The sequence below is a fragment of the Chelonia mydas genome, chromosome 8 (genome assembly GCF_015237465.2).
Source record: "Chelonia mydas isolate rCheMyd1 chromosome 8, rCheMyd1.pri.v2, whole genome shotgun sequence".
Taxonomy (NCBI): domain Eukaryota; kingdom Metazoa; phylum Chordata; order Testudines; family Cheloniidae; genus Chelonia; species Chelonia mydas.
The window spans coordinates 85,637,016-85,662,841 of NC_057854.1; the positions used below are offsets into that span (position 1 = coordinate 85,637,016).

A 25,826-nucleotide genomic window follows, 5' to 3' on the forward strand; every position below is an offset into this window, starting at 1 on the left:
GGGGATGAATGGGTATATGCCCAATGTGCGCAAAGTGGCTCTACAGTCTTTCACAGTGTGAAGGACTTCATCAGTTTTTTTGGAAAAGAGTTTATCTTTGTCAAAGAGGAGATCCTATACTTTGGTCTGCAAATCTTTGGGGATACGGGGTGCCGAGAGCCAGGAAGACATGCACATCACCACTGCAGTGGCTGTGGTGCGGGCTGCTGTATCAGCCATGTCCATGGGCACTTGTAGCGTCGTCCTAGACACCAATTAATCCTCGACAAGGACTGACTTGAAGTCCGCTCTCCTGTCCTCCGGTATGTGGGAGGTAAAATCAAAGAGCCTGTTGTAGTTGTCATAATCACAGCTTGCAAGGAGGGCGGAATAATTTGCAATTCTAACTTATAGAGTAGAAGAGGTAGAAACCTTGCAGCCCAGGAGGTCACGGCGTTTGAGGTCCTTGTCCTGTGGAGTGGGCCGGTGGTGTGGCTGCTTTGCTCTCTGCGTCGCTGCATCCACCACAGAGAATTGGGTTGTGGGTGGGAAATTAAGAAATCGATGTCCCTTGCCGGCATGTAGTATTTACTTTCAGCTTTCTTGCATGCTGGCAGGATGGAGGGAGGGGTCTGCCAGAGAGTATCAGCTGGTTCTACGAGGGCTTTGTTTATGGGTAGTGTGATCTTTGAGGGTTGGAGGATTTTGAAGAGTCTACGTTGTGTCTCCTGGACTTCCTTCAAAGGGATGTGCTAGCTGAGTGCCAGTCTCTTGAAAAATTCCTGGAATTGATTAAAGTCGTCCATGTTTTGTGGAGGTGGAGGCATGAGGGCGTCTTCTGCAGCTGATTCTTATGATGCGCTATGTCTAGGGGTATGTATGGCTCCGGTTGACGGGGAGACTCAGACGGGGAGAACTCTGCCTGCTGCTGTGTTGTTCTCACTATAAGATGAGGTGGTGAGAGCTGCTGCTCAAACAGTGAGTGCTCTGTGTCTAGGAGTGGAGAGTCAGGCTAAGGGACCACAGAGATATCCTGCTGATGCAGGAATTTGTTGTTGCTCCCTAGGTTGTTGTCCTTCGAGGATGGAGTGTGATTGGCAGCCCGGAATGATTTTAATTTCACTTTCGTAGGAGCCCTGAAGCATTTGTTAGAGCCCCGCAGGCAGGGCCGGTGTAACCACTAGGCAAACTAGGAGGCTGCCTCGGGCTCCAAGATTTGGGGGCACCAAAAAGGGCTCCGGTGGGATGAGCGGCGATGAGCTCACAGTTGGGAGGCGGCCGGGCGGAGGGGGGGCGGGCTTGGGATCGCTCTCCCACTGCAGGTGCCAGCCCCATGCCCAGCCCTGGCTCCCCTGGACCTGAGGAGGTGAGGTGGGAGGTGGGGAAGGAGTGCTGGGTGCCCGGGCTGTGGGGGTAGGGCGAGGGGGAGGCTCGGGCTGCCTGGGAGGGGGCTCCATGTGCTGCCCGGGGGGCTCTGCTGGTGACGGGGGCTCGGGGGGGGGACCGTGTCTGCCAGGCTCTGGGGGGAGAGGCGGCGTGGAATGGCTGGCTGGGCTGGAGGGGGCGGGGGAGGGGAGGCTGAATGCCAAGCTCTGGAGTGGGGGGCAGGGTCCTCTGGGCCGGCCAGGCTGAGGCATGGGCGAGCTGGGCCAGAGGGGGCTGTGTGCCACGCTCTGGAGACGGGAGCAGGACTCAGCTGTGTGCCGGGAAGGGCTGGGGGGGAGGGGGAGGGGCGAGCTGTGTGCCGGGGGGGAGAAGGCGGAGAGGGAAGGGAGAGGGTTTACTGCCCTTCTCCATAGGCAGCTGCAAAGCTTCTTGCCTCTACGCATGGGAGTGTGAAGCCAGGCTCCCAGTCGGTTCTGCCTTAGCAGGGAAGCATGAGGGAGAGGGTTTACTGCCCTTCTCTGTAGGCAGTTGCAGAGCTTTCTCAACTAGAAGCATTTTTGGCCACAAGTCTGTCATGACAAGATCTAGTTTTTAAGTTGGTGCAGTGGAGACACTTCACAGGGACGTGTGTCTCACCAAGGTTTTTAATGCAGAGTGAGTGCCTGGCCGACCGTGGCATAGCAAAAGTATGAGCGGCCAGGGAAGTCTCAACAAGAGACTAACTTGAGGAAAAAAAATTTTTTTTTAAACTAAAGAACGATGCTAAAGGAAAGGGAGAACTGGGAAATGGTTAACTAACTATTTCAATTTTTTTCTACTTATTTCCTACAGTGACCAGGGAAGAGATGAGCACTGCCCCGAGTCCCGTCTTCAGCCGAGGACGGTTGAGAAGGAACTGAGGAGTGTGCGGGACGCATGCGCTCAGGAAGATTCCAAGGAGACGGGAGATACCAACTGAGCGCATGCGTCCTGACCAGGCACTGCTACTGAAGATCTCCGATCAACGGCGCCAGGCCGCACCGTCTCCTAGAGTGGAGCACCCACAAGGACAGCACTCAAAGAAGAACACATGGTATCAAAGCAATCATTTCCACTATGGTCCTAAATCTCTTCCTGGCATGCATTAGGCCTGAGTAAATAAGCATCTGTGGCTATCAGGGATGTGGAAGTGAGTTGGAATCTGAAATCATAGGCTCCTATGTGATTGCTCCACACCCACTAGTTCCTGTGGCCATTTCCCATGGTGTTAGGGAGGCTGGAGTTCACAGGTTTGTACTGTGTGGGATCATCACATCTTTCACTTCTCTACCACTTTGAGGAGAGGAATCATACCAGTTTCAATGCATTCAAAGCCTTCTGCTGACCTTATTTCCTTGTTTGAGCTACAGGATTTCGATTTAAATACAAGCTTTAAATCACCAATAATTAAAATTACAATCTCTTGGAAAAACTAACTTCTTTAAAGAGATTAACACAAGTGATAACTGAATTTTTAAAACAGCATATTAGTGCCATTCAGATTGTCTGTATTCACATTCATTTAATTAAACAGAACAATATATAAATGTGAAAATCACAGCAGACATTGATAGATATAAAAATTGAAATATTTTAAATAAAAAACAGGAAGTCATGAAACAATACTTTGATAGCATGCTAACTCCCCAGCTGGCTATTCAATAAAACCACTATTTACAGTAACTTGCGAACAGCCCTGACAGGTATGGAACAATGTGTTCCCTTTTCTAATGTTTAATTTTCATATAAAAAGTGTTCTCCTGACTGACAGAAGATAAGGAAAAGTAGAATTTCCCCTGAAGTTCTTTAAAAGGAAAAAAACCTTTCTAAATATATTCCTAGGTCCCAAACTGTCAGTAAGAAATGATTCCATATCCTGTCATAAATTACATATCAGCGACTAAGCTGAGATAAAGACTTTGAAGCTATTCCTTTCTATCATTATTATTAGATTACATTCTAGTTATAAACTGAGATGTACTATAAAGAGCCAACTAACATCAAATTTGCCTATGTCTAGAAAAGAGTTGGTAAGCTATTTTAGCTTCAGTTCAGTACTACCCATATTTTCTGACAATATGAGCCAGATCACTTCAACAATGAGTCTGTGTTGGTCTACGGATTTAACCTGGATCAATTTTTAAAAGCTCAAGCTGCGTTAAGTGTAAAGTTATTTTAAAATCTGTAACACTTTAGGAGCTAGTTAACTGACATCTTGTCCAGGGAAAGCAGTAATGTCTCTTTTGGTTTTAGTCAATTTATTGGATTCCCTCATTTATTCACAGATCAGCTGTGGATAGCTGCTGTGCCACCTTCTCTACTCTTGCCTACGAAGGTGTCTCCTCTGTGACTTGGAGAGTCTGCCTTTAGGATTAAAAAGGTAGTTTAGCCTTTATTTCCTTACACTGCATGGCTGGTTCTGAACTGATACCTTATCTGTAATATATAATTCGCAATCCTCAGTAATTCCCCATTCGCAATCCTCAGTAATTAATTTAAATTAGCATGGCAAAATTAAAAAAATCTAGGACAAATTCTGATAATGCATTTGTCTTCCAAAATATGGAAAATGTCCCTGCGCATCCTAGAATTATAGACTTTAAGGTCAGAAGGGACCATTATGATTGTCTAGTCTGACTGCCTGCACAAAGCAAGCCACAGTATCTCACCCACCCACTCCTGTAACAAACCCCTAACCTATGTCTGAGTTATTGAAGTCCTTAAATTGTGGTTTAAAGACTTCAAGGTGCAGAGAATCCTCCAGCAAGTGACCCGTGCCCCATGCTGCAAAGGAAGGTGAAACACCCCCAGGGCCTCTGCCAATCTGCCCTGAAGGAAAATTCCTTCCCGACCCCGAATATGGCGATCAGCTAAACCCTGATCATGTGGGCAAGACTCACCAGCCAGACACCCAGGAAAGAATTCTCTGTAGTAACTCAGATTCCACCCCATCTAACATCCCATCACAGGCCATTGGGCATATATACCACCAATAGTCAAAGATCAATTAATTGCCAAAATGAGGCTATCCCATCATACCATCTCCTCCATAAACTTATCAAGCTTAGTCTTGAAGCCAGATATGTCTTTTGCCCCCACTGCTCTCCTTGGAAGGCTGTTCCAGAACTTCACTCCTCTGATGGTTAGAAACCTTCATCTAATTTCAAGTCTAAACTTCCTGGTGACCAGTTTATATCCATTTGTTCTTGTGTCCACTTTGGTACCGAGCTTAAATAATTCCTCTCCCTCCCTGGTATTTATCTCTCTGATATATTTATAGACAGCAATCATATCTCCCCTCAGCCTTCTTTTGGTTAGGCTAAACAAGCCAAGCTCTTTGAGTTTCCTTTCATAAGACAGGTTTTCCATTCCTCGGATCATCCTAGTAGCCCTTCTCCGTACATGTTCCAGTTTGAATTCATCCTTCTTAAACATGGGAGACCAGAACTGCACACAATATTCCAGATGAGGTCTCACCAGTGCCTTGTATAATGGTCCTCTAATAATGTAAACAGTACTAAATGGAATACAGTATGGAATGAGGGCAAAAAAATATTTTCTGGGGGGGGGAGGGAAATGTTCATTTTGGCCTTTCATTCTAAGTCTGTGGACAGAAACAGCCTGAATTTTTCTTTCTTGATGGGTCATTTCTCTTTTGTTCAGCAGGATCACCCATTGAATATTGTGTGTTCAATACTGGATTCAGATTTTACCATGTTCCAAATAAACAAACACAAACAACAAACCCTATACTTACATTTCTCCAAACTTTGTTTGTACCTCTTCCCCAAAGACGCTCATAGTATGTGAAACATTTTATACGGAATATTAGCTGGAGGATTCTATTGTAAGACAAGTTAAACCCTGTAGAGCACTTAATACACCCGGGACCATTTTCTAAATTCATAAACCTCTGTACTTATTTTTGGTGAATACACAAATAATAATTTGGTGAGTACCCAGATAAGTACCCAAATAATGACCAAGGTATCTAAAGAAGAGTGAGAATTAAAACTACTGAGTGTTGTGTCCTATTTGACAAAGGAAGTATCACAAGGAAGGCTTCAGCAGTCAGGCCCATAGAACAGGGATGATTGCTATTTGTGACTCAACCTCTGGGAAGGTGATGATTTTCCACAATAAGAATATAGAACTAAGCATGTGTTACTTGTTTGTATGATAATGGAAGGATACCAACAATACTTTTACATATGATTAATATTTTACATAATTTCATGATTAGTGATGGGGAAAATCTGTAAGTCTAAGTCTTGGCTAAGAACCAGAACATCAGAATACTTATCTGAAATTTATCCTAACAGTTTGGTCTCGAAATCGTGTGAGATCAGGATTTTTCAGTAATTCCTAATTTCACCCAAGTTCGAAGTGCCATGATAAAAAAGTGTTGTTCACAGTATTTCAGTAATTCCACATTCAGTCACTACTGAAATCAGTGACCACCAAGATGTGAAAATTTAAAAAAACAAAAAAGCAATAAACGCACACCACAGTTTTTCAAATCTCAGAAAAGATCTAAGTTTGCTCTAGCTCCTAATTTCTCTGAACTAGTTCTATCATCCTATTATGAGCCTGATTCTGCTCTCATACCAGGTTTACACTGGTGTAACTACCTTGACTTCAGTGAAGTTACTCCAGATTTTTTCTGCTGTCAGAGCAAAAAATCAGGTCCTATGACATCTAACTGACTTTAAGAAAATGTTCCAATGAGTGGATAATTGTTATCAAGTGTACCATAGGATATTTCTGTGTTAAGGATTTATAATGTGTTGGTGAACTAATTTCTGTTAATGGCCCCCAATCATAGATGTGCAAAGTCCTTCCCAAAATTCTGACTGATTTCAGAAGATAATCATTGGTGACAGTATTGGCTCCATGTACCATGTGCCACACTACTGAACAAACCTGTATCTCTTTTTATTTTGCTGAAAAGGGTCATATCTAAGTTATTCTTGAAGTACGTGTATGAATGAATTTTTTTGATAAAACAGTCTTTCCCAATGTTTATATGTGGAGTCAAATAATTCTCATCTCATTCATGCAAATAGCCATATTTACGTCAATGGGACTAGGTATGTGAAGAAAAGGGTTTGGCCTTAGGTTAATAGATTATAAAATCAAAAGAGACTGTTATCATCTAGTCTGATCATGTGTATAACACAGGCGATAGGACTTCCCTGAAATCATTCTGTTTGAACTAGAGCACACTATTTTCAAAATCCAATCTTGATTTTAAGATGTCCAGTGATGGAAAATCCACCACAAACCCTGGCAAATTGTTCCAGTGGTTTATTATACTCACCATTAAAAATGTGCACATTATTTTTAGTATGAATTTGTCTAGCTCAACTTCCAGCTACTGGATCTTGTTATACCTTTGTCTTTTAAATTGAAAAGCCCATCATCAAAGTTTTGTTCCCCATGTATATATTTGATTTGTCTATAAAGTCACCCCTTAACCTTCTCTTGGTTAAGCTAAACCAATTGAGTTCCTGGAGTCTGTCACTAGAAGGCATGCTTTCCTATCCTTTAATCATTCCTGTGGCTCTTCTCTGAATCCTCACTGATTTATCAACATCCTTCTTGAATTGTGGACACAAGAACTGGCACAATATTGTATTAGCAGTCACACCAAAGCCAAATACAAAGATAATATAATCTCTCTAGTCCTACTTGATATTCCCCTGTTCATATTTACAAGGAATGCAAGTCTTTTTCAGAGTTCCTGCTTCCCAGGATATAGGTTGGGAGACTAAGTATACTATGCATTCTTTGTTCCTAGACGTATACACTTACATGTGGCCATATTAAAATGCCTTATTTTTGGTGTTTTGCCATTGACTTCAATGGAGCCAGGATTTCCCCCTGGATGTTTACATGCTATTGTGCTTGCACCTAAAGACATATCATACACCAGTATGTGACCATCTTTTAATCAAGATCATAATATATACCATCATACGGCTTACATAAACTTTTTCATGAAGCAAAACCTTCATGAACATAAGTGGTCACATTTTCACATGATAATAGTAGGAGACACGAGTGGTATCAGGATTTTACTTTTGTGAATCCATTGGCCGCAATGTAGTTTTGATATGGAGTTCAATGGGACCAAGACAGGGTGCTTAATGATGAAAGAACACCACCTCAGCAGCCATAAACTTTGAATATTTAAAATCCTTGTTCAGCAAAACACTTCTAGGGTGGGATGATTAAATTATGCAAAGTATACCTGTTATCACTCAGATTTAACACTCTCAACTTCTGCATCTGACCAATCTCATCAGGAAGAAATTCTAGCTTGTTAGAGCGCAGGGACATAACCGTTACGTTCTTACAGCTTCCAATCTATGGGCATAAAAGACAAGAAGTTAGGATTCTCACTTTGCCAAAGTTTTTCACCACTAATTCTCCTTATCTGAGAAGGTGGCCTAATTATGTCTTTAAAATTAATGAACGAGACAATGACTACTTATTGTGTACTTCTGAGATAATACTTTGAGCCCAAATGACCTCAGTGGGAGTAGAATCAGGTCCTTTATTTGGCTTTTAAAGTTATAATTTAACCTATTTGCTATCAATAGCTTCCTGCTATATTAAGATGTATGTATACACATCACATTTCTTCACATAGTTTGATTAAAATGCTTTCTATTATCATAATGTGTTCATTAATGAAATACTCATTTCCAATTCTAGTCTCCCTATTTTACATTGATATTGACATTAACAGTCAAGGGCATAAGCCCTCGGTTTACAATGTAAAATGACAAACAAAATGTAAGAGAGGTGGGCAAGATAACATCTTTTATTGGACCAACTTCTGTTGTTGAGAGACAAGGTTTTGAGCTTACACAGAACTCTTTTTCAGTTAACATGGAGGTGAGCTGAAGCAGAACTCTGAGTAAGCTCAAAAGCTTGTCTCTCTCACCCCCAGAAGTTGGTCTAATAAAAGATATTCACTCACCCACCTTGTCTCTCCAATATCCTGGAACCAACCCAGCTACAACAACACTACATACAAGCATTAGTAACACATGAGAAAAACGAACAGGGTCAAATCCTGCTTGTCTTGCTCACGTGAGTGATATTACCTGTTCCAATGGAACAAGTGATTAAGGCAAATAGGACTTGGCCTTCCATCTGGATTATTTATGACCCCATTCTGCCGAGTGAGGGAAAACTTCCATACACCTGCCATAACTTCAGTGGGTGTTTTGTCTGAGTAAAGACTGCAAGGTTAGGCCCTTCCTGTAAAACATACTAATTAATAATTTAAAAACAGAATCAGTTTCTCACTTCTCTAGGCAATTCAGACAGGAAGTTCTCATCCACAGCTAATGTTCGCAGGCTATGAAGGTAACCAATGGTAGAAGGTAGGGACTCCAGTTCATTACAGCTGCAGTCAAATTCTTCTAATAGAGATAAACTGAAATTTTAAACACGTTGTTAGACTTTTTGAAAAAGTAAGACAACACAAATGAACAGTTTCAAATCTCTGCAAGTTTATAGTGTCAGATTACTACATTTGCAAATCATATACTGAAAAAGTAACATTAATTATTCAGATTCTCACAGAACAAAAGGTTGAAAATATAAATAATCATATACACCTAAGTATAGTTAAGTATTGGTAATACTGAGGTAATCCTATCTATTTATCTAAGGCAAAACTAGCTAGGTATTTTTAAGGGATACCATTCTGTCCCATATATTATTATTGTTATTTATTATTTGTCGTGTAGAAATGCCTAGACTAGAGGCATCTGTCAAGGATCACGGACCCAGTGTGCTAGGCACTGGACATACACACAAAAAAAGATGATAGGCGGAAAAAAACTGTTTGGTGAGAAGAAAGTACCTTTATACTCTACTGAAAAAAGTTTCAGCTGATGTCACTGACACAAACTCTGATACAAAAAGCTGGTTAGTGGAGAGAGCCAAACACTGATCCAAATTCAACAAAGCCTGTTATAATTAGCCATTAAAGTAGAAGATGTATTCTTTGTAAGTATGCTTATCTTTCAAATTTTGACAGATTATCTTCCGAGATTGTTTCGAAACACAATATGGAATAGCCAACTGTATAGCAAAAATTAATACAAAAGCAAACAGAAATAAGTCATTTTAAGAGTATTTGGCTATTGAACTTAAAGTACTTCAAGGTTTTCATGCCAAGTCTTTAATACAAAACTGTACTAAATACTAACATGCTCCCTTTATGAAAAAGTAAATTATCTCAATATCTGCCCTGTATCATTGTTGTGCTGCACCTCTAAAAGCACATAGCAATGTAAAAGGCTGTAGTGGAGATGAGAATCCCCACTTGCATGCTTCAGAGGTGCCTCACCCATGTCAATCTAGCTATGATTGTAGTGTAAGAGATTTAAGGTTTAAAATATAAATAAGAGAAAAGTGAGGTCTAAGAATGTGACCTTCACTCAGGTGAACAGTGCTCACACTCATGGGTACAATCATAACACTAAAGTCAATGACCGTTATAAGTGAGCAACAGTTGCAGATCTGGACCTTTCAATATTTCTTTAAAATTATTTTTACCCAACTAAATTATTTAAAAAACTCTTCCAGCTTTCAGACTCTGAGAAATGTAATGCCTGCAGCAGCTAATCTACACCCGGGGCTCAGCTGGTTTTCAGCACTTTCCTGTAACTACCTGACCTCAATAGGTTGAAGGACTGAAGCACATCACCCTTCCATGAGCTATACGGTGATTAATGAAGTGAATTGTGAGGAGAACAGCTGAAAGCTTTGCCAGCTATTTTGTTACAAGTTTTGTATCTGTCAACCTGTCCTTGAAACCAGACAAAGAGCAATATTTTGCAAAGGTAATACTCAAACACGTTGGCCTAGTTCATTCAAGGTCTTTCCTGGCAGGAATAGGCATAGACCTGATAGAGGACCCTTATAGTAGAAAGTATAGTGGAAAGGATGCCACCTTGGAAGCTGCCCACAACCACCTAGGGTCTGCCAGGTGATGTGCTGATTTAGCACAACTCCCCTGTCCCTACTTAGACCTAGAAATTGGGAATATTACAAACACTATCCTGCAAACAGTAAATTTCAAGAGCCACACAAGGAGTGCCACTGAAACCTTAATAAGCAATGTAATTTTAGTTAAAAGGTACCATCTGACATATACATTTTCAACCTCTTTCCCTCTTGTTAATGATCAGCAATGAAGTTTGTGATAACAGAGGGAACACAGTCAAAGTGATACTTGACAACAGGGTAAAACAGATGTGTAATTCAGAAGTCTAATTTTCATTGTTCAGAGTTTGGTCACAGCAGCTTATCATATGAATTTAGTTAGGGTTCCAATAACCTCATCACTCACTGAGGCTCCACTCATATTCTCCCTGGGTGTGTAGAGTATGAAGGCAATGGACCTTTATGGGTCTGCTGTGTCCCCTGGAAGCCATGGGGCTATGCCCAACACATACTCTACCTGTACTTGAGAGAAAAGTAACCCACACCTTAAGAAGTCCTCGGTTTCATTATGTCATTTTAACCACATATTTGATCAATCATCCTAAAGTTGGGGAAGGATGGAATGGATAACAAAATATCACCTGATAAGATACTAGATGCTGGAAGAAGCCTGTAACTTAAAGAAGCCCTCTCACACCATGATTTAGTTATTACTTTTCTGCATTGTTTCCCCCCTTTCACTTGTTGCAGTCTTTCCTACTTTACTTTAACTGTGTAGATCCACCAGAAGGATAGCTACAGATGAGATAAATGAAGGGAAAATAATGCTTTCCAGTCTTTCCGACAGATGCATTTTTCCTCAAGTATTTTCTTGACTTCATCTATCATTTTTTAAAAAATGTATACTGTTTAAAGCACCAAAGAATACTAGGAGAGTGGTGATGATTTGGTACTGAATATCACCTGGATATTTTACCTCACATTGACGTGTAATTTGCATTAAGGAAGGTAGGTATCAGGCCTGAATCTACATTTTTTGCACACCAAAAATGCTCCCTGCAATCAGTGTGTCTTTTGGGTGTGCCAGAAGTGCAGTTTGAGTCTCATCATATAATAAAACAACAACTTTGTTGATAAGCAATCATCAATTTGTTTGATTTTGTGATAAGAACAACAGTGAACAAGGTAGCTGTTCCATGTACTTATGTTTGTTGTAGTAATTGCCAGGATTTATATGACATGCATTCTGGAAGTCACTCAAATGATATTCATTACATGAGTTACATCAGAATACTTTCTTACAATAGTTTGTATTCAACAGTGCAGTGCATGTGCTACAAAATACAAAAGTTTTCCTTTGCTCAAGTATTTCCACCATATTGTGTATGTGAACTGAGACCTGCTAAAAACAGTGTTTCCTGAAATTGGAAACGCTCTACCCAATTGCTTCTTTAGCACAGTACCACTTAGTTCCATGCTAGAAAGTCCCAACTCCAGGTCACTACTGCAGATATATTTTGCCATCCTGGGTGGCGAAAGGGAACCAGACTCAGTAAACAAGATATAGCAGCTCTGACTGACAAAGCCGCCCAGGGAGAAGTAGTGAAACAAGACTGGAGACCCAACCTAGCCTCATCTCCCTGTCTCCCTCTAACTCTCCATAAAGGGCCAGCTCCTCTGATACCATCCTTCCCATCTGACAAGTTAGTTAGTTTTCTGCTCTCATTGTGTCATTTTCAGCCAGCATGTGTGCAAATAATATCTCCGGGTCATGAATGACACACATCTCTAGAGATGAGTGATTTTTCTCTCTATGGGGTCAATCCAGCAAAGCACTTAAGCAATGGGAAACCATTGGGACTATTCAGAGTTCTTAATGTTAAACACATGTTTAAATGTTTGGATTGGGGCCACACTGTTCAGCATCTCACAGGGCTGAACCCTAAATATCGTTTTGAGTCTAGGCTGATAGTGACTAACCACCACCACCTTTTTGGCAGTCCTATTAGGGCAAGTATCAAACAGGTGACAGACTGCTCTCTATGTCATTATAACATCCGACTCCGGAGAGAGTCAGTTCTCGCCTTCTCATTGTTGATTTTTATATTACAATAATATGTTCCAGTGTGTGCCATGGCTACCACTTTTTGAGAAAGACCCAGCAGGAAACTGTCTAAAATAATGAATGAGTCAGAAAAAGGAAGCACAGTTTGAAGTTATAGGTACAATGCTCATTCTATGGAAGAAAATTACTTCACCTCTAATACTGCCAGGCCCCTAAATTTAACAAGCACAATCATTCAAAAATGATATAGCAGTATTAGCTGTCTACCCTAGTGTTCTGCAAATCCACCTCTTAGAGCTGCAGTATCTCTCTTTTGAAATCTAATTAAGGCTTCTTGAGAAACTATATTTAACAGAAAGTTGGCAAAAGACCAGAGGATTCCTTTCAATTCTGAACAATTCAATCACTGAGATAATATCTTAATGACAGGATTCTTTTTTAAAAAATGCACACTGCAAAAAGCCACCAAAGTGCCAACTAGTGCATGAACCATCTGGATAGTGTCCAATATAATTTCTATCATCTTCAGATCTACCTGGCTTTCAATATTACTGCTTATAGACTGTCTCATAGGATTCATGAAACCTTCTATTGCTATACACCAATGCACATCACATAAATCCAGTGACCCTCCATCAGGTAAGCTATTTCAAGCCAAAATTCAGCTTTCATTGCTTACTGTTGTAATGTTGCAGAATTTAGAATTTTTTTGAATGTCATACCAACAGTTAATTAAGTTATTTTTGAAAGATCCTGCAAAAAACAAATACAGGCTGGAGTGGGTACTTGTTAGCTCTAATTATACAGAGTAGAGACTAAAGCAGTTCTACAGGCCTTAACATATTTGGTATTGAGTCAGAATACACTTAAATCTACAAAAAGAACAGGAGTACTTGTGGCACTTTAGAGACTAACAAATTTATTTGAGCATAAGCTTCCTGTTCTTTTTGCGGATACAGACTAACACGGCTGCTACTCTGAAACCTGTCAACTTAAATCTATATATTTTTGGAGAAGTATAATGAGCTATTCAAGAGAGCTTTATAATGAAGTCTTCAGGACAGAGCAGACCTAAGAATGCTGCCTGAAGTAAAGCAGGGTTTGCTGAAGAGGGCTTTACTAGAGTGAGGAGTGTGGGAATGCTCTGCCCACCATACTAAGCTACAGAGTGAGTTTCCTGTGGCTCACAAGTGAGATCGACTTGCAGCATTTTGCTATTTGTTCAAAGGTTCTCTAACTTCATTCTGGTGTGCAGCAGTTCTGTATCTAATGAATCAGAAAAAAAATCTATGTTCTATCAACAAGAAAGTATTTGGATTTAGAGCTTTTAAATAAATGCCCAGTCCAAGCTCTGGTCACCTTTATGTAAATTAAAATGCTATAATATAAAAATATTCAAATATCACATTTCGTATGATGGGTATACAATCACTATACTTACCATAAATACCTACCTAAAAAGAAAGATAAAAATAAAATAAAATCTCCACCAAAGCAAGCATCTGAATGAACTCCATAATTTAGGTACCTATTTGTTTTCACTACTGCTTATTAAACTCAGGTTAAACATCTGGAAAATGTTTAAAAAACAGATAACTTCAAAAGGAATATGATTTAGCAAAATGCTAACTGTTTTATGTTAATTTTTTAAAATTGTATAGGTAGAGCACATTGTCAGGCTCTCTTACAGAAGACAAACTATTCATATCCTGAAAAACTGTATTGCTTGAACAAACTTGTTCTTTAAAAATCCTACTGCATGCAGATGTGGTATTAAATTCTAGCAGACAATACAGTATATTCTAAAAATCCCTACAAGCATTCATTTGATCCACATTGCAGCAGTAAAAACGGTAGAGGGGAAAAATGCTTTTAACACAGAAGTGTCAGCTCTATATCAGTTTTCTATAAAAAAAGAATGCATATTGTCAAGGTTCCTTCCCCACTCTGAACTCTAGGGTACAGATGTGGGGACCTGCATGAAAGATCCCCTAAGCTTATTCTTACCAGCTTAGGTTAAAAACTTCCTCAAGGTACAAACTTTGCCTTGTCCTTGAACCCTATGCTGCCACCACCAAGTGTGTTAAACAAAGAACAGGGAAAGAGCCCATTTGGAGACGTCTTCCCCCCAAAATATTTCCCCAAGCCCTACACCCCCTTTCCTGGGGAAGGCTTAATAAAAATCCTCACCAATTACTAAGTGAACACAGACCCAAACCCTTGGATCTTAAGAACAATGAAGTTCTTAAAAGAAGAATTTTAATTAAAGAAAAAGTAAAAGAATCACCTCTGTAAAATCAGGATGGTAAATACCTTACAAGGTAATCAGATTCAAAACATAGAGAATCCCTCTAGGCAAAACCTTAAATTACAAAAAGACACAAAAACAGGAATATACATTCCATTCAGCACAACCTATTTTACCAGCCATTTAACAAAAGGAAATCTAACGCATTTCTAGATTACTAGATTACTTACTAACTTAACAGAAGTTCTGACCTGCATTCCTGACCTGGTCCCAGCAAAAGCATCACACAGACAGACAGACCCTTTGTTTCCCCCCCTCCAGCTTTTTGAGCATCCTGTGGGTTTTCTTTAGCAAGAGCTAAAGAGGATCGGAGGATGTTTTGTAGGTTGGTTACAAAGTCCAGAATGTTAGTTCCTGGAGAAGGTGTAAACCCCTCCTATTGCTGCTTCACCGACTGTAATGGCTCCTTAACCTCGCGGCCATATACAAGTTCAGATGGTGAAAACCCTAAACTGGGATGTGGTACAGCTCTGTAGGCAAAGAGCAACTGCTGCAACACTAGGTCCCAATTACTGGAGTGCTCATTTACAAATTTACGTATCATGGCCCCCAAAGTTCCATTAAATTTCTCCACCAGGCCATTTGTTTGATGATGGTAAGGGGTGGCAACCAAGTGATTCACCCCATGAGCTTCCCAAAGGCTTTCCATAGTTCCTGCCAGGAAATTAGTTCCTGCATCTGTGAGGATGTTGGAGGGCCAACCTAGCCTGGCAAAAATGTCTGTTAGTGCCTGGCACACACTTTTAGCCCTGGTGTTGCTTAGAGCTACTGCTTCCGGCCATCGGGTGGCAAAATCCATGAAAGTCAGGATGTACTGCTTTCCTCTGGTTTTCAGAAAAGGACCCAGAATATCCACAGCTACTTGCTGAAATGGAACCTTAATGATGGGGAGTGGCTGGAGAGGGGCTTTGACCTGGTCTTGGGGTTTTCCCACTCTTTGGCATACCTCACAAGACCGGACGTAGATAGAAACATCCTTGCCCATTCCCTCCCAGTGGAATGACCTCCCCAAATGGTCTTTGGTCCTGTTCACCCCAGCATGGCCACTAGGATGATCGTGGGCTAAGCTCAAGAGCTTTACCCAGTACTTAGTTGGAACTACCAACTGTCTCTGAGGATGCCAGTCTTCCTGGTGTCCACCAGAAAGAGTTTCCTTGTATAAAAGTCCTCTTTCTACAACAAACCTGGATCGATTAGAAGAGCTGAGAGGCGGTGGGTTGCTCCGTACCGCCGTCTAAGCTCCCCGGAGGCTTTCATCTGCTTCCTATTCGGTCTCAAACTGTTCCCTTGATGCTGGAGACATCAGTTCCTCATTGGATTGTGGACCTAGGCTTCGTCCCCCTGGAAGCAATGCAGGTGATAGGGCTGTTTCCGTTGACTGTGAACAGCTCTCTGCTGGTGCACTATGTTGGGGTTCAGGTTCCTACTGAGCCTCTTGTGTAAGGTTATCAGCTGCTGCCGGTTCCGGTTCTGGGACTGGCTCTGTCTGGGTCTCTGGGACTGTATCCACTACTGCTGTTGCAGACGTTGGCTTGGGGTCCGGGTTCATCACCTCTGACCGGGTCCTGGTAGAAGTTTCCAGAACAGAGCTAGGTGGGATGGCTTGCTTAGCCTGGCTGCGGGTGACCATTCCCACCCTCTTGGCTAGCTTCACATGATTGGCCAAGTCTTCCCCCAACAGCATGGGGATGGGATAATCATCATAGACTGCAAAAGTCCATGTTCCTGACCAGCTCTTGTCCTGGACCAGCAACTTGGCTGTAGGCTAGTCAAAAGAGTTTGACTTGAAGGGTTGAATCGTCACTCGGATCTCTGGGTCGATTAAATTGGGGTCCACTAAGGAAGCATGGATAGCCGACACTTGTGCTCCAGTGTCCTTCCACGCGGTGACCTTCTTCCCGCCCACAGTCACAGTTTCCCTCCACTCCGAGGATATCTGGGAGGCATCTGGGCCTGAGGACCTTTGGTGTGATTCCGGGGCAATGAACCATAATCTGTTGGGGTTCTTGGGGCAGTTGGCCTTTACATGCCCCGTCTTGTTACATTTAAAACATCGTCCAGCTGACGGGTCACTGGGGCGAGGTGTATTGGTGGAGAATGGTTTGGCAGGATGATAAGGTGTCTGGAGTGTTCCTTGGTGTGTAGTTGGGGCTTTGGGCTGTCCCCGGTAGTAGGGTGAGGTCAGAGGTTGTCCCTTCTGGTCTCCGCTCCAACTGCGACCAGGATTGTTCCTCTCTCCTCCCTCTACCCGTTTTGTTCCGGTTTGCCTCTTCTGATATTCACCCCAACTGCTACTAGTTTTTTTCTTTTCTGCCACCTCCACCCATTTGGCTCCAATCTCCCCTGCCTCGGTTACAGTTGTGAGCTTCCCATATAGGATGTATCTTTCTATTTCCTCAGGAACACCCTCTAAGAACTGCTCCATTTGCATTAGGAAGGGCAACTCTTCCGGAGATTTAACACTTGATCCTGATATCCAGGCACCCCAATGTTTCACAATGCGGTAGGCATGCCGGGTAAATGACATATCTGGTTTCCACCTTAGGGCTCTGAACCGCCGACGGGAATGCTCGGGTGTTAGCCCCATTCTGACTCTCGCCTTGGTTTTAAACAGTTCATACTTGTTCATGTGTTCCTTTGGCATTTCAGCTGCCACCTCGGCTAAGGGTCCACTTAGCTGCGGCCTCAGCTCTATCATGTATTGGTCTGTAGAGATGCGGTACCCAAGGCAGGCCCTTTCAAAGTTTTCTAAGAAGGCCTTGGTATCATCGCCTGCCTTGTAGGTGGGGAACTTTCTGGGATGGGAAGTGGTACCTGGAGAAGGATTACTAGGGTTTGTTTGTATATTCTGCTGAGCCTTTGCCTTCTCCATCTCCAGTGCATGCTTCCTCTCTTTTTCCTTTTCCTCCTCAGCATGCTTCCTCTCTTTTTCCTTTTCCTCCTTAGCATGCTTCCATTCTTTTTCCTTTACCTCCATAGTTCTCCTGTGGGCAGCCTCTTTTTCCTCCTCAGAATGCTTCCATTCTTTTTCCTTTACCTCCATTTCTCTCCTGTGGGCAGCCTCTAGGGCTTTTTCTGCCTCTTTCACTGCCTCCAGTCTGGTTAACTCCAGTTTGTGTTGTGCCTTGGTTTCTGTCATGTTAGCCTCTCTGTTTTAAACTAACTTTACACCCAAGAGTTAGAAAGAAAACAACAAAATAAAACAAAAAACACCTGGCTTGTAAAATTTTTGTGCTGTAATGTGATACTTATGTTCTCTGATAGCTATTGTCAGCCTACAGAAAATCCTTTGTCTTCAGGCAAATAGACAGAAAAACCCTCTAGTTGCTCTTAGCTTAAAAAAAAACACCTCTTCAGGTCTGTGAAAAACTTGTGAATTTCCCTGCAGGAGGTTAACTACCCTGCCTTTAGGTAGAGAAAACTCCAGCTCAAAAAGAAAGATCCCTTTTGTTATGCCTGCTGCTCTGGCCCCCAAGCAGAGACAAAAAAAAACCTCTACTGCTTTCAGCTTAAAACCTGCTTTCAAGCAGCCCAAAGGAAAAAAAATGTTCTTTTAAAATCCCACTGTGCTTCTGGTTCAAAATGATCCCCAAAAAATCTCAGATTGATCCCACCGCTCTGCCAGCATGTCAAGATTCCTTCCCCACTCTGAACTTTAGGATACAGATGTGGGGATTTTATAGTTATGTATACAGAAAGGTGGTTACCCTTCCCTTTATATTTATGACACATATAATAGCAGTCTATTTGAAAAGTAGGTAGATCTTTTCACCCTTTTAGAGAGAGGTTTACGTCTTGAATTTTGTAATGAATTTGAGCTTTAACTCCACAATAAACCCAAGACTAAATCAAAAAGCACTATGAACTCCAGTACAACTGACAGACCATATTGTATCAAGACCCAAATAACTTCTCATACAACTACAGAGTTAAGGAGTTATTGCAGAACACTGTTATGAGATTATTTACACAGTATTATCCACATTGTGCAATATGTACCTATGAAATTGTCATTCCTTTTGTTTTATGCAATATGTTCTACTCCTTTAAAAATTACAAGCAATGTTCGTGTGTGTAAAGTTTGGCAGCCATTTTGTTCTCAGAATTCAGTGGAGGCCATCACCGAAGAGACACACACACTTCTTGAGAGAAGACTTTACTTTTTTTCTTTCTGGTTTTGTTGCTCTATTGATCTGAACTACAGATAATTTAGACTGAAAATATATCTTTGCTCTTTGTATATGGAAAACACAACAGATAATGGCATGTGATTTTCTGCTTATATACACTAACACAACTCCATTGACTTCATACATAAGATGAGAGTTAGGCCCATATTCTTAAATTAGTTCTCATTTCAGTAGGTTATCTTACTTTTGTATTTTTCAAAACAATATGCATATGGCAAAGCAAGGCAGGTTTCTTCTACTTACTTTCCAATTGCATTGGGCAGTACTGTAAGCTGATTGTCATCTACTTTTAGCGTTGTAAGCCTTTTCAACAATCCTACAAAACAGAGAAAGGTATTTTAAATGACAGATATGTGGGTAGAGAGGTGTGATAGAAAAGTAAAATATTTCTTGTTATGATTTTTTCATATATTCCCATAACTTGTTTATTTCCTTAAATAAACAAGGGTGTTTAATACCAAATTCATTCAGACCCTGATTCAGCACAGCACTAAGTATATACTTATGTCCCATTGAAGTTAATGGAAATAAAATATGTGCTTAAAGTTAAACATGTGCTTAAATATTATCCTGAATAAGGGTGACTAAGGAACAAGCTTAAGTACTTTACTGAATCAGTGCCTTAGGAGAATCTGTGCTAGTTTACAGAAAATACACACAATTTTCTTTCATAAATGTTAAGTGTATAATCAAACTGCTGTCTTTCCATTGACTTTGTTAGGAATTGATCAGGCCCTGAGATTAAGTACTCAGAACTTAGTCTGTTCTAAGTACATATTGTACTATTAAGGAGTTATTGCAGCATACACATTATACCTCCAATCCTGAATGCACATGTGCACATGCTTAACTTCAAGTATGAATGGAGTTATTTACGTGCTTAAAGTTAAGCACACACACAAATATATGCAGGACTGGGGTCTACATTCACAGATGGGGAATGTGAAACTCCTGTATTCCGATGGCAACAATAGCAGGAGTTAAGAGAAAAGAGTAATGGACTGACAAAAAACAACAACAAAACAACAAGAGTTTTTGGTTAAACTGGTTCCCTGAGTGCCTGTGCAGTGCTAAGAAGGCTGCCGCGCAGCTTAGAGGGAACTTAGGTTGTGACCTAATTAAACCATCCATGGCTTCCTATCTTTCTTCCAGAGTGGACGGCCAATGCGGGAGCATTTCCTGTAGCATATTCATGAATGCAAGGAGGAGGGTGTCTGTTCCCTGTTGGTGCAGATGTGAGAGGCCCAGCACCCCCTTATTTAGCTTTCCTTCAAATCCTTCAAAGGGATACTTTACTTCAAATCTTTGTCCAATCTATTTTATTTGATAACCATATTCCTTCCATACCAGGTACCTGCACTGGACATCTGCCACAGCAAGTCGCCAGAAAATGCTTGGCTGCCTCCCCGCCATCCTAGCTGGATTCCCAGATATCCACAGATTCCTTCCATATTTGCATCCTGTGTCTGCTCCCAGGCTGCCAAAGAGCATTCAAGGTGCATCAGCTGGTCCCATCCTGGTACCGAGTGCTTTTCTGTGGCTGCATGTAAATATCCCACCACGCTTCCAGCAGAAAGGATAATACAGTGACATTGTTCTGACCTGGCCCCAACTGCTTCCTGCCCTTCCTGTCTATCCCTGTAAACTTTCCCTCTTTTCCCAGTCTGCTGTCAAGGAGCTCTTAAAGAGGCAATGCTCCTTTTCTTTCAGTTAACTGGAAGACCAACTTGCATAATGGTTGCTATGTGCACAGTGGTAGGGTGATTAACAAATTGTTTTAATTAGTCTTTTACAAATCAGATTTCTACATGCTAAATTCTGTTTTAACTAGTACCAGTATAGAACTGGAGAAATGTTATGAATTCCATGCCTACTTTGGATTTAACAAACAGATCAGGATTTGTCCCTAAAATTTTATTTTAATTTCAGTGTCAAAGGTTTTTAAATTATACATTTGTAATCTTATATTCAAAGCAAAACTCAGAGCTAACAAAAGTGTCTCAGATGATTAACTGTGGATTTAGACACCAAATCAGCAAGCATTTGCCTATTTGGAAGCAGTGTCCCAATGAAGTCAAGTGCTTGTATGTGCTTAAGTACTTTGCTGAATCAGGGAAAGACATGAAAAGAAATTATGAAAATCTAATACAATCAAAATGACTATATAAATAAAAATTACATTTTTAATGAAGATAAAATATTTCCATATATTTAACTGAAAATGGCCTTGATACAGCTAAACTCTTAAGCATGGGCTGAAAGTTAAGCATATGCTTAAGTGCTTTGCTGAACGGAGGCCCAATATTTGCATTTGGCACTTAAAATTAAATTGTATTTGACACGTCTAAACTTTATAATACCAAAGAAAGATGCTGACTGTGCATAGAAAATGAACACACTTAGATAAAAAGGACTCAGCGTGAATGTCATCTATCTATATACCATGTCTAGTAATATGGCCTTCACTATTATCGGATTATTCCAAGTACATGGCATATTCTGATAAAAATAATACAAATGTTTTAGATTGAACAGTTGATAACTTTTTTTAAATAGTGGAAAATAAAGTAAGATTGCAAAGTAACAAAAAAACAATTCTTTACAGGAATGTGCATATTTGTTTTGTAAGTATTTGTAATTGCAGAAGTAATAATAATTCCATTAGGTTTCAGAGTAACAGCCGTGTTAGTCTGTATTTGCAAAAAGAAAAGGAGTACTTGTGGCACCTTAGAGACTAACCAATTTATTTGAGCATGAGCTTTCGTGAGCTACAGCTCACTTCATCGGATGCATACTGTGGAAACTGCAGAAGACATTACATACACAGAGACCATGAAACAATACCTCCTCCCACCCCACTCTCCTGCTGGTAATAGCTTATCTAAAGTGATCATCAAGTTGAGCCATTTCCAGCACAAACCCAGGTGAGAAAACCTGGATTTGTGCTGGAAATGGCTCAACTTGATGATCACTTTAGATAAGCTATTACCAGCAGGAGAGTGGGGTGGGAGGAGGTATTGTTTCATGGTCTCTGTTTATATAATGTCTTCTGCAGTTTCCACAGTATGCATCCGATGAAGTGAGCTGTAGCTCACGAAAGCTCATGCTCAAATAAATTGGTTAGTCTCTAAGGTGCCACAAGTACTCCTTTTCTTTTTGCGAATAATTCCATTAGAAATTATATATAAACCAAATAGTCAAAAACAGAAAATAAAATATTTTGACCCCATGTCTTTTCCCATTTATACTGGTGCATCCTCATTGGTGTCAGTTTCGGTTGCACCATTGTAACAGAGCAGGATTTGTCCCTTAGATTTTAAAGCAATTAGTATATATAAATGGACTGTCATACACACTATCAAATTTACATCAGAGTAACTTGACCAATAACATCTTTCTTTACTGTAAAGTAGAGATGATCCAGAACTAAAACACCAGATCTCAGTTCCTCCAAACAGGGGGGAAGTTTGTATTTCGATGCAGATCCTGATCCTGTCTTTGCAATTTGAACCAGAGCACCAATTCTAAACAACTCTTGAACTTGGGGGTCTGGATTCTAGCTTGGTAATTCAGGCTCATCTCTGCTGCAGAGGTATAAACAACACCGACAAATTTAAAAGCTTATCAATCAGCATTTACTCTTCTCACCTAGAGAGTCTGGCAGTTGTTGTAACACATTGGATGACAACAGGAGATCTTCAAGTGCTTCACATCCTGATACGTCCAAGTCAACAGTTTCTATCCTGTTTTTTGACATATCCAGGTACACCAGCTGTTTTAACTTCCCTATAGACTTAACGACATGGTATAAACAGGGTTAGCTGAGCAGATATGCATTCCATAGGAATCTCTAATGCTTAACAGAAATGTACAGTAGTAGCCCAGGCTTATCTTTTGCTATCTGAACATTTATTTTTACCCAGATTGCTGTTGCTTCGATAAAATAAAACTGATTTGAGAGCTTCCCTGTTCAGATAACCACAAAATGAAGGGCTGACATCTGAGAAAGTTGAAAACAATTGATGTTATTTCTAAAAATTATGTGATTATATAAAGTCTAATAAAATGGTGGTCATCAGCATTAAAAATCCTCTAAAATTTGCTATAATTCCAGGCAATTGGAAAATCAACTATTGCTTGTTTTTTGTTGTTTAGATGAACCAGCCCGATCAACTCTGCAAAATTTTTTTCCCCAATAAATAAATAAGTAAATAAATAAATAAATAAAAACCACAAAAGGTCATTGGTTCTTCAACTAGGGACCAATCCTAGGAACTCTTACTCACACAATCAGTCTATACTTATGTGAGGGTATGTCTACACTTAAAATGCTGTAGCTGCACCACTGTAGGGCTTCAGCGTACACACTTACTACAGCAATAGCAGGAGTTCTGCTATCACTGTAGCTAATCCACCTCCCCAAGAGGTGGAAGCTAGGTTGACAGACGAATTCTTCTATCAACCTAGCACTGTCTACAGTGGGGGTTAGATAGACATAGTTATATCTCCCAGAGATGTGGATTTTTGACACCTCAGACAGATCTAGCATGCCAGTGTAAGTTTTCAGTGTAGACCAGCCCCAGTTGTCCTTGACCTCAGTGTGAGACTAGATACGTGAATAAGTCTTTTTAGGGGTCAAGCTGATATGGTCTAAATTTTATACAATTATGGGTGCTGACTTAAAATCTGGCTGGATCTTAAAGCCAATAATTCACTGCCCAAATACAATGTTTCAACTGCAGCAATGCCATCAATGATCAATTTGGTTACCCTCAGGAATTCTGTAGCTTTCTGGGATCTCTCGCAAAATCTGTTTAACATTAAAGTGTTAGTAGCCTAAACTGAAGTTAGGTTGTTAATACTTTCTAAAAAGCTATAACCCTAGTAAAAATGCCAACTATACTTTTAAAGGTGTATCCATGACGAATCACATCTGACAAATCAAATGTAACATTTAGAAAGGAAATGATTTTTGTTCTGCTAGCGTAGCATTGGCACATTAGTCATCACACAAAAGTGCACCAGGAAAAATTAACATAAGCAGTGCTTGTGATTTTTCCTAAGTTTATATCTATTAAACTTGAAGGTAGAATTAACATATTGAAAAAAATAGGCAGAGGTGGACCTACAGTAGCAACAGATAATTGCCAAGTTATTGTGAGATAATGCAGCACAGTAACATTAACAGGTTTCAGAGTAACAGCCGTGTTAGTCTGTATTCGCAAAAAGAAAAGGAGTACTTGTGGCACCTTAGAGACTAACCAATTTATTTGAGCATGAGCTTTCGTGAGCTACAGCTCACTTCATCGGATGCATACTGTGGAAACTGCAGAAGACATTATATACACACAGAGACCATGAAACAATACCTCCTCCCACCCCACTCTCCTGCTGGTAATAGCTAATCTAAAGTGATCATCAAGTCGGGCCATTTCCACCACAAATCCAGGTTTTCTCACCCTCCGCCCCCCCCCCCACACAAACTCACTCTCCTGCTGGTAATAGCCCAAAGTGTGAAGAGAGTGGTCACTTTGGATGGGCTATTACCAGCAGGAGAGTGAGTTTGTGTGGGGGGGGGGGGGCGGAGAGTGAGAAAACCTGGATTTGTGCTGGAAATGGCCCGACTTGATGATCACTTTAGATAAGCTATTACCAGCAGGAGAGTGGGGTGGGAGGAGGTATTGTTTCATGGTCTCTGTGTGTATATAATGTCTTCTGCAGTTTCCACAGTATGCATCCGATGAAGTGAGCTGTAGCTCACGAAAGCTCAGGCTCAAATAAATTGGTTAGTCTCTAAGGTGCCACAAGTACTCCTTTTCTTTCTAGTAACATTAACATGAGCTATACGCAATTATTTTTTTTTCAAGTGCTGTTATAATCTACAGCAGTGGTTTTCAAACTTTTTTTCTGGGGGCCCAGTTGAAGAAAATTGTTGATGCCTGCGACGCAATGGAGCTGGGGATGAGGGGTTTGGGATGTGGGATGGGGTCAGGGCTCTGGGGCGGGGACAGGAATGAGAGACTCAGGGTTTGGGGGGGGCTCAGGGCTGGGGTAAGGAATTGGGGCGTGGGCTTACCTCTGGTGGCTCCTAGTCAGTGGTGCAGTGGGGATGTTAAGGCAGGCTTGCTGCCTGTCCTGGCACCGCATACTGCGCTGTGCCCCAGAAGCAGCCAGCAGCAGGTCCGGCTCCTAGGTGGAGGCATGCGAGTAGCTCCACATGGCTTTCGCCTGCAGGCACTGCCCACCCCCAGCTCCCACTGGCCGGGAACCGGCATGCTCGCCACGTGCACCGGTGCCGGAAGTTTTTCCCTTAGCTGTACCCGTAGGGGGGAGTGCCCCTGGAGTGGCGCTTCCATGGCGGGAGTATAAGGGGAGCTGCGCACTCCCCCCATCATCAGGTCCTTCTTGCCAGACAACTCCGACAGAGGGGAAGGAGGGTGGGATGTGGAACAGACATGAGCAACGCATCTCGAAGAACACCAGTTACGGAAAAGGTAACTGTCTTTTATTCTTCGAGTGATTGCTCATGTGTATTTCACAATAGGTGATTCCAAGCTATATCTGTGGGAGGTGGGTAGGAGTTCACAAATTCTCAGGATGGAGCACAGCCCTGCTGAACCCAGCGTAATCCCTGGTTTGGGAGATGATCACATAGTGCGAGGTGAACGTGTGAACCAAAGACCACGTGGCGGCCCTACAAATGTCCTGGACGGGGACGTGGGCCAAGAAGGCAGCCGACGAGGCCTGCGCTCAAATTGAGTGCACCTTCACAATCGGTGGTGGGGGGATACCCGCCAGCTCATAATGGGTACGGATGCACAAAGTGATCCAGTTGGAAAGCCGCTGAGTGGAGATCGAATGACCCCTCATGCGCTCAACCGAGGCAATGAACAGTTGCGAGGACTTTCTG

At 41.4% G+C, this 25,826-nt stretch overlaps 1 protein-coding gene across 6 annotated transcripts in view; it reads right to left on the minus strand.

Annotated features, from left to right (window-relative positions):
* Positions 1 to 25,826, minus strand: part of LRRC7 (leucine rich repeat containing 7) — a 358,746-nt gene that overhangs the window by 105,746 nt on the left and 227,174 nt on the right. For all 6 annotated transcript variants that reach the window (XM_043520844.1, XM_027825894.3, XM_043520845.1 and 3 more), the window contains exons 10-13: positions 22,565 to 22,709; positions 19,160 to 19,232; positions 8,704 to 8,833; positions 7,637 to 7,752 (exon numbers count right to left, since the gene is read on the minus strand). In XM_043520844.1, the coding sequence (XP_043376779.1) occupies positions 7,637 to 7,752; positions 8,704 to 8,833; positions 19,160 to 19,232; positions 22,565 to 22,709 (464 nt within the window). The remainder of the gene's footprint in view (positions 1 to 7,636; positions 7,753 to 8,703; positions 8,834 to 19,159; positions 19,233 to 22,564; positions 22,710 to 25,826) is intronic.